This window comes from Heliangelus exortis, chromosome 14, assembly GCF_036169615.1.
Source record: "Heliangelus exortis chromosome 14, bHelExo1.hap1, whole genome shotgun sequence".
Classification (NCBI taxonomy): Eukaryota; Metazoa; Chordata; class Aves; order Apodiformes; family Trochilidae; genus Heliangelus; species Heliangelus exortis.
The window spans coordinates 17,772,854-17,782,076 of record NC_092435.1 but is presented as its reverse complement, the minus strand read 5'-3'; the positions used below and the strand labels follow the sequence as shown (position 1 = coordinate 17,782,076).

The 9,223-nt window shown below is 53.5% G+C and overlaps 1 protein-coding gene across 1 annotated transcript; it reads left to right on the top strand.

The window, feature by feature from the left end:
• Window positions 1–409: 409 nt before the first annotated feature.
• On the top strand, window positions 410–9,119 carry LOC139802543 (uncharacterized). The gene is made up of 9 exons (XM_071757779.1): window positions 410–614; window positions 1,367–1,480; window positions 2,352–4,037; window positions 4,608–4,707; window positions 5,329–5,477; window positions 5,659–5,771; window positions 6,456–6,545; window positions 7,239–7,361; window positions 7,747–9,119. The coding sequence occupies exons 1-9, from the start codon at window positions 554–556 to the stop codon at window positions 7,921–7,923; spliced, it is 2,613 nt and encodes an 870-aa protein (XP_071613880.1). The 5' UTR covers window positions 410–553; the 3' UTR covers window positions 7,924–9,119.
• The last annotated feature ends 104 nt before the right edge of the window (window positions 9,120–9,223 follow it).

Genomic DNA, 9,223 nt, shown 5'->3' with positions numbered 1-9,223 from the left:
GGAGTCACCTTGAAGGCAATGGCACCGAACCCATCCTGGGTTTGCCCAGAGGTGCCAGGCGTTCGTAGCTGTGACAGGGACAAACAGCAGGACCCTGGCCAGCATCAGGAGAAATACCCAACCCCCAGGGGAGCTCCTGGGCTTGCAAAGCTCTTGTTTGCCCCGGCAAGGTGGGTTCTTTAGAAAAAAAAAAAAAACAGCAAAAAACCAACCCTTCGTTTTAACCGATGGAATTTCCTCGCTGGCAGCAGCAGCAGCGAGGCAGTAAGGGCGAGCAAACCTCAGCGTTATTTTTCCAGTGTCTTTTTTACCAAGGGTTAATCAGCAATAAAATTCACGGGTCCCTGGGGGCAGCTACCAGCGATCCACTGAGTCACGGCTGGAGGAGCTCATCTGCATTTCCTCCCCGGAAAGGCAGCAGGAAGGCGAACAGAAGATGTTTGTAGGGAAAAGGGGTGGAGAGCAGGGAGGACGGCCGGGCAGAGGACTCGCTTTGGTTATAAAGAGGTAGGGAGGAAAGCGAGGCAGCAGTCGAGCCCGCAGCTCCGGCGGGATGGCTGCGGGGAAGGCGGAGGCACCGCATTCCTCCCTCGGGCTCCTGGGCATTTCCGCAGGTAGGGATCGAGAGGATGGGGTTGGGACTGGCTCTCCCGGACAAACCTCCCCCTTCTTCAGAGGGGGGCAAAGAGAGGCTGTGTGCCCGGAGCTGGGTCTGCTCTGCCCGAGGGCAGTGTTTTGATCCAGAGATGCCCGGGCCTCTTCCAGCAGCCAACAAAATATTTGTCTTGGCGCTGGAAGCGCTGGCCCCGGCTCCTGTACTCCGTCCATCCTGGGTGGGAAGCAAATCAAACCTTTTTTTGGGAGTCATTTTCAGAAATGACCTTTATTTGGATGCTCTTGCCTCTCTTTTCCTTTTCCAGCTGTTTCCCTGCAGCTGTTTTCTGCCTTCTCTCCCTTTCCTTTGCCCCTTCCTCACATTCCACCCCTCTGAGGGTTGCCCCCTTTCCATTTCCAAGCCCGTGTTCTGTGGGCACAAGGCTGATGGGATCAGCTGCTGATCTGTCTGCCTTTTGTGTAGTTGGAATCAGAGAGCTGAGAGTTTTTACCTTTATCTGACAACGGGGGAGCACTTTCAAACATGATTAAGTCCAAATTTCTTCAAAGCAGGCACCCAGAGAGAGGTGAGACCTTGGACACAAACAGGTCCAAGCTCCTTAGACCAAGCTCCACACTCCCCCAGCTCCTTAGACTTCATTATTTTCATATCTTCTACTGCTATTTTTTCTCTGGTCCTTGCTCTTGCCACTCTGGGGTTTTTTGGGGGGACAAAATTAAGAAGCTCTTTTTTATTTTTTTCCCCCCACAGGATCACTCCTCCTGGCAGTGCATTTCTACAGCTTGCCCAGAGCCACCCCTCTGATCCCCACCACAGCTCTCGGGGCCCTCCTCTTGATTTTATCCTCTCTTTTGGCATATACAGGTAAGACTCAGAGGATGGCCAGCTTCAAGGCCTCCCCCTTCAACAAACCTTTGCCTGGATTTGTTCTGCTTTGCCAGCAGGGTTACACAAACCATGGCAGCCTTGCCAGACCCCTGGGCCTTTCTCCTAGAGGAGTATGTCAGCAAATTTTTCCTAAATTTCTTTTCCAAAGAAATCACTGTCAGTTTTGAACAAGTGCTTTACCAGCATCTTGGAGAGTTTTAACAGGTTTTTTTTTTACAGTTCCCAGGGCTTCCTGAGGGAACTTTAAGCATCCATGGATTGGAATGGCATGTGGATGTGTAAAAGCCAAGAGATCTGCTCATTGGAGAGAAAAAATGAGCAGTTATAACAAAGTCCACAGTTTGTAGAGTGAATGCTGAATTATTTCTGCTTTTTAACTCAGAACAATGAGGACATGAGCACCCAAGGGTTGATGCTGGTATTTCTCTCTCTACCAAGCAGACAGCTTGGGACAGACACTACATATTTTGACCCACAAAACATAGGTCCACCCAGGCTATAGGTTCACAAAACATAAGTCCACCCATAGCTCCATCTGCTTCTTCACAAAGCATGAGCAGAAATGGAGCAGCTGGAACGGCCCACAGGTGATGTGTCCTGGGTGGTAGGAGCCAAGAGCAGGCAAAGGCAGGAATTTCTCTGCTCCCACGTTCCAGGAGACCCCAAGTTGTAATGTGGAAGATAAAAGAATGGGATGGGGCAGATCCACCCCAACCCACGTGTAGCATCAAGCATCTGTGCAGCCCCATGGTGCTGATGCTTCCACCACACAGCTGCCTCTCCAAACCACCCCTTCCCCCAGCCTGCAGCCTCAAAATCCCAGTCTCCACTCTCCTCTGTTCCACAGGAATCTGGAGAAGCCTAAGAAATGCCTCCCTCTTCTTGTCTCTCTGCCTGACCACCTCCGTCTTCTGGTGTGGCTATGGAGTGATCATCATCCTGGGAGAGCAGAAAGCTCTGCACAACGTTGGTGATTTCCACGATGCCCTGGTGCCTGGGCTGGTCACGTTCAGCCTGGCACTCCTGCTCCTGGCAGTTGTGGGCTTCCTCTGCAGAGACCTCATCCTGGCTCTGGTTGCTTCTGCTCTCTCCCTTGCCAGTGCTCACGAGGTTGCCCTGCATTACAGCACAGCTGTTGGTTCCTCTGCTGTGGCTTGCAACTATCTGATTGTCTGCTTGGTTGGGGGTTATTTCAGCCTGGGGAGGATCCTCTATTTCCTAAGCAAACAGAAAATCACCCTGCCTGGCACAGATCTGGCCAAGAAAAAGACCCGTGACCAGCTCCAAGGCAGCAGTGGCAGTGTGAACCATTTTGCAGTCACGGGGCTGATCCTGAACATGCTCTCTGCCAGTGTCTTTGGCTGCAGGCTCCTGGGAGTCACTGCCCAGCTCCTCACGTGCCAGGTGCCCTGGCTCTGGGCAGCTGGCATCTACCAGCTTGGCATCTGCCTCCTGTCCTACCGTGCAATGGATGTGTTGATGGCCACTTTCTTTGGTCTCACGTCCATCCTGAAGCTGGCTGGAGGCTATTGCCTCCTGTACCCCCTCTGGCAGCCAGAGGAGCCCTCTTTCCCTGCTCCCGTCCTGGTGGTTTTCTCCATTCTTTTCGGGGTCTTGGCTCTTTTTCTGGCTCTGAAGAGCCCGGTGGACGCCCTCTACTTGCTGCTTTACGTGGCCTACTGCATTGCCTTAGCTTGTCACCCCAAGGGGTTTTTTGCGGGCGGCCCCCAAGGCGTGGACGTGGCCATCTTCGTGGCCTCAGCCTTGATGACCCTGCTTCACCTGTACAACGGGAAGGCAGGGGCCAAGATCCCGACAGGGAAGGACGCTGTGCGGGCCCTGCTGGCTCGCGGCCGTTTCCCCAAGCTCCGGGAAGGAGCAGCCCTGCACGCTCCCTACCTCGGCTACTCCAAGTATGCGGATGCAGAAGTGCTTGGCTACGCCTGCAGTGTCCTGGCCTCTTTTGCCATAACAGTGCCAGGGGACCCACAGGCTCCCCTCGCTACCGTCGTAATCCCGTGGGTGGTGGTAGCAGGTGGGATCCTGAAGCTGCTGAGCGGCTCGGTGGCCTTTGCCCGGGGTAAAACCTTGGAGAGCTGTGCCTTCATCCTCTATGCTGTCATGTGGGTCATCTGGGGCTTGACAAGGTATGGTGGCCTCCACAGCACCACCAGAAGCTTCCACGCTGCGGTAGGCATCATTGCCTTCATGCTCTTCAACGGCTTCATTGTCTTCTGCACGCTCTTCTTGAACATCTCCTGGTTCTTTTACTCTCTCACTTTCTTTCTCATCACCGTCAGCTTCTTGCTGGATGCCATCCGTGCCCTTCCAGCTGGCTATGACATTGCTGCCACTCTCATCTTTGGCCTGGTCAGCTTTTACTGCTTCCTCTCTGCCCTCTTCAACAGCATCTTTGAGGGCTCCTGCTTGCCAGTGGGCAGAGCCATTGTGCAGCTCAGTGGTGCTGGGGGAGCAGTGGCCAAGTGCCCTCACCTGCCTGCCAGGAAAGCTTCTTCAGTCAAGAGAATTGCAGGTAAGGGAAGCACACACAGCACCCTGGGGGGGTTTCGGGGGTAAATCCGGGGAGGGTTTGTAGCAGAACATTATTAAAAGAAGATTTTCCCAATCCAGATGCAGGAAGCACGGTGATCTGGTGATGCTGTGGGGAAGTGGGGAATGTTATTAGAGGAGGAGTCATTAGGAACTAAATCTGGGGTGAATGGGAGCAATGCCTCGAGAGGAGCTGCCTTTGGCAGTGGATTTGCTGCTGTCTCTCCTGTCTCATGTCCCTGCCTGCTCAACCCAGCTGGGGACACGAATCCTCCGGGCTGGGGCTACCACTGACTGCTCTGTAGAGGGAAAGCAAGGCAAATGAGTGGTGCTTGCTTTCTCCACTGGGGACTTCTGGACCTGATGAGCAGGGCCCAGAACTCCCCTAAATGCCAGATCCCCTCTTGGGTGAATGCTAGAACTTCAGAGGAAATGCTTTGTTGGGTGGGCAGAGGGGATGAGAGCACTGGTTTGCCTGTGCCAGCTCCTCCGTTGGGGACAGCCCCTCACTTCGAGTCACTCAAGGGGTTCTGCCCTCTTCACATGCCAACAGATATCCTGAAGAATGGAGGGACCTGTGGCATCCCCACAGACACTGTCTATGTGCTGGTGGCAGCCTGTAATCGCCCTGATGCTGTGGAGAAAGCTCACCAGTAAGTATTGGTCTTGCTGCCCCACTGAGGGCTTCCTTGGCTCCTCTAAAGAAGCCTCGGGGTCTCAGAGCTGCTCCTGAGGACTCCAGCAAGCATGGAGGGAAAGCAGTGAGAGACACAGCCTTGTCTTCATGGGGACACCGAGGTGAAGAGCCTGAGGAAAGGGGACAGTGGAGCTGGAGTTATCTCTTGTGATAGTGAAGGCTCCTGGCAGGTGATGGAGCTTGGGTGTCACCAGTAGGGCAGGGGAATGTTGTAAATGTTTGTAGGTACAAGTTGGCACAACCAAACCCCCTCTCGTGCCTCAGGCTGTACTTTTGCAAGCAGCCAGACCCCCTCATATTGCTGGGGATTCCTCAGAACGTGGGCAGCTGGGGCTTCCACCCCTCAGGAAGCTAAAACTTTATTTTGGAGCAGACATTCCTGCCTGGCAGGGAGTGTCACAGCCCTCCCTGGCAGGGCACCTGTGGAACAGCCCTACTTTTACTACAGACTGGTGACCTGGGGCAGAGCCTGCACACCTCGTCTCAACTCAAGCCCCTCACCAACCCAAGCTCCTTGTCAGCCTGGACATAAATCCCTGTCTTGCTCCCAGGCTCATTTTCCTCGCTTCTTTTCCAGGTCCAAGCGCCAGGCTCAGGATCGCCCCATGTCACTCTGGATTTCCAGCTTAAAGCAACTGGAGCCTGCAAAGCATTTGTTCACTCCCCTCCTCTGGGACTTCATGGAGGCTGCCTGGCCATCTCCCATTAGCCTGGTGGTTCCCCGGGGTGAGGAAATGCTCTCACATCCCAGAAAGTCCCCCTCACATCCCGGCTCTCTGGAGACCTTTGGCTTCACAGCTCCAAGTTTAAGTCCCTGCAGTGCCACGTGCTCCGTGGTGCTGTTCCCAGTGAGGTCGTTGTGCTCGGCCTGATGTTCATCCCTGAAGTGTCCCTTTTCCTTCTGCAGGGGAGTGGGTGGACATCCTGGGCATGAAGGACTCTGCTAAGTACGTGGGGACCCCCCAGAGCATCGCCATCCGCATCCCCGACTGCTCGGTCACCACACACCTCATCGACCTGGTGAGCAAGCACAGCACTGCTGCTGAACTCACCTGCTGCCCCTCCACATGCCCAGCACCAGCCTTGGTGTCACCCACCAGCACCAGGTCCCCTGCCCTGTGGGAGGGGAGAAGGATGGTGAGAGGCTGGAGGGGCGTGCAGGCGGCTGGCACCCGATTTATTGCAGAAAAAGAGGGCACGAGGAGTATCCAGCAGGTCAGAAAGCCAGAAAAAGATGTCATTAGCAGACAGTTTGCCTGGTTTCCTATGTGGGACACTTTTGGGCTTATCTGAAGGCAGAATAACTTCAGAATGTGGCCAGAGGAACTGTGATGCCCTGCCCGTCCTGCTCATTTCTAGGACAGACATTGTAGGTCTTTGGGAGCTGCTGTTGCTAGAAAATTAAATGTTCTTTCCTGATCAGCTTCAGCTGAACCTCAGTTCAGAAGAGTGTCAGTCACTCACACATGGATATGGTGGGACTGTGGTTCCCTAAAAAGTGGGTGTCTCTCCCTGGGTGACTTCAGAGTCACAGAAATTCAAGTTGGACACAGTGGCCACCCAGGGTTGGACTCGGTGAACTTGAAAGTTTTTTCCAGCCGTGATGATTCTGTGAAATTCACAGGTTGACTTCAGAGCTCAAGGTCATCTGTTTCATACAGCAAAACCTGCTGAAGCCTTTTATTCCCATTTTCCTGCCCCCAGGTTGGCCCCATTGCAGTCACCTCAGCCAACCCAACAGGAGAGGCAGACACCACCCACCACAACCAAGTGTATGCCAAGCTGGGAGATAAGGTAATTGGTGTCACAGGGAAAGAAGAGTGTGAAATACTTGGTGGGAAGCCAAAATCCCCCTGGTTTATACAGTGCAGTTAAGGCTTGGCAACATGAGTAGTTCATCTTCCAACACAGAATGATCTGAGCAAGAGCAAATGCTGCTTTCCTGCTTTCAGGCAGTAAAACCACTGATCCCTGAATGTGCCAGGGCTCCAGCTGGTGCTGAGCTGCTCAGAACAGAGGAGATTCCCAGCTGAAGCTGGTCTGAAATGGGTTTTATTCCTGGCTTTCTGAACTTCCCTGAGCTCTGGCAGCAGGATGGGGATGGCAGTTCAGATGGCTGCCTCCCATCTCACTGCTGAATCCCACTGGTGCTGCATTTTGTGGCTTCGTGGCAGCTTGTGTGAGGGCAGTTCTAATCCAAAGCTTCCACCTCTAACTCCTGAAAAATCTGGTTTTCTACTCAGCTGTTTTGTGGAGCTCCTCAGCTCCTGTAAACCTGCTGAGCTACACCCCATGGAGCTCTCTCTGCTTTTATTAAGTTCATTCATTCCAAACTCAGCCCTTAGTGAGTGTCCATACAGTGGGTGGGGGTGGGGAAGGAGCAGAGCTGCCTTTGGTAATAATTACCTGCTGTTGGGAGGGGGAAACTGCTCTGTCTTTTCCCGAGTGCCAGAGGGGACCGTGGTGTGCAGGTGTGTTGCTTTTCAGGTGGATGCAGTTCTTTGTGATGGGCCCTCCCCAGAGAACATTGCCTCCACTGTTGTGGACTGCACCAAAATCGACAGTGGAAACATAGGGTTCTTCAGAGTTGGGATCATCCCTAAGTCCCAGGTAAAATGAGTCATGATTTCAGCTCTGCTCCCTTTTTCCATCTCCATGAAGTGGGCTTCAGGTGGTGAGGGTGTCCTGGTACCCTGAGGAGGGGAAGGAATTTGCTCCAGCATGAGGAGTTATCACAGGGTGGTGTCAAAGAGCAGAAGAAGAGAGGTTCCTGCTGCCTCTGGACCACCACTGCCCCTCTGATTCCTTCATGGAAAATGCTCATGGACCTCCCCAGGGCAGGCTCTCCCTTTACACCTCTGAGCAGACAGCAAGGCTTTGCATAATCCCCAGGCTGAACCCAGACAGGTCCCTTGAAGAAGCAAAAGCCATTATCCCAGTAGCTGCAGGAGAAATCAGTGGTGTCCCCGCTCACAGCTCTATTTCCTCATTCCAGGTGCTGCAGATACTGGAGCAGGTGCAGAAGAAGCACAGCTTGGGTGCTAACAGAGGCAGCTGCACCCCAAAAGGCCAGGAAGGAGATGTGAATTGTGGGCACACTGTGCACAACGGGGTGGGCATGGCTGCCTTGGAGGAGACCACGCTGTCCCCTGAGGATGGCACCCGCCTCTGAGCCCACCACTGGCCTGCTCACCAGGAAAGGTGTTGCCTGCAAAGTGACTTCTAGAGCAAGCTGGGGAATGGGAGAGGTTTCCCAGCTCCAGAGGTGACTTCACTCATCTTTCCATGGATCCTGCTAAAATATCAGAGCTGACTTCCAAACCGGGGTCACCCAGAAGTAAAATTTTCACATAGGGACAGTGGCAGCCTTCACTGGAGAGCAGAGATGGGCAGAGGAGGTGTCACAGGGGTGACAGGCTGGCCCCAGAGTAAGGGAGCTTTATCCTTGGGAGTTAATTCCTGCACTTTGGGACACTGAGTAACGGGGAGGGTTTTCATCACCACGTCCTGGGGGGGAGATCTGCGTCAGCCTTGAGGAGGGAGAGGGAGAAGGGAAGTTGTACTCAGGTGCTGTGCTGGTGGATACTTTCCCAAACAGGTGAGGAAAGCAGGAGGCCTTGGGAGCTGGGACTGTCTTCTGATGGGTCTTCTGATGGGTGTTCTCACATGGAGGTGGCAGAACCTAACACTAAAAAAAAAGCCATAATCTCAGATGCCATTTGTATTTCCCAGTCAGGGTGAGGGTGGAATTCCCGTTTGGGTAACTCCAGTAATAGCTCCTTAGAAGTGCTGGAGCAGCATGGGAGGCCCTCCCTTCCCATCTTATCTTAGGCAGAGCATGAATTTCATCTCCCCTGCATTTGAGGGTGCTAGAAGCTGACCTCTTGCCTCTTAACCTCACTGTCCCCATCTCGTGGGACGTTTCCTCCCGGGTGCAGATCTCCTGCGGGGCAGGAGCTGCTGACCAGGAGGAGGTGAAGTTTCAAACCAAGGTGAGGACTTTTCCTTGGCAAAGGCTGCGTGGCTGTGCAGCCTCTGAAAACTGTCAGTCTGACTCTTGCCTGACTCAGGTGCAAGGTGCTGATCAGACTTCAGCTGAAACCAACGAGTTGGTTCCTTGGTTTCACCCGAAGTGCTTCTGGAACTTGAGCATAAATACGGTGCGGTCAGAGGAGCTCAGCCTCTGAACTACAGCAAAACCAGGGTTTCTCAGCTTGTTCTTACAGAACTGGCTCTCTCCCTGCAGAGGGAGAACGTGCCAGAAAACTGAGTTTGTTCAACAGTTTTGCTTGTCTACCTACTGTGTCTCTTTGGAGTTTATTAGAAGTGATTTTTGGAACGCAATAAAATATTTTCGATAAAGAGGCACCCGGGGTTGTGCTGTCATCTGGGGCAAAGAAACCAAAGGCTGAGGGATTGCAGCACAGCAGGGTCCCTGGCCAGGCACCAAGGATCTTCTGAGGGAATCAAGG

Excerpts from the sequence above, each read along its gene's own strand:
- LOC139802543 (XM_071757779.1), top strand. The coding sequence starts at position 554 with ATGGCTGCGGGGAAGGCGGAGGCACCGCATTCCTCCCTCGGGCTCCTG. Across the intron at positions 615-1,366 it reads GCTCCTGGGCATTTCCGCAG|GATCACTCCTCCTGGCAGTG; the intron begins GTAGGGATCGAG and ends TTCCCCCCACAG. Across the intron at positions 1,481-2,351 it reads CTCTCTTTTGGCATATACAG|GAATCTGGAGAAGCCTAAGA; the intron begins GTAAGACTCAGA and ends TCTGTTCCACAG.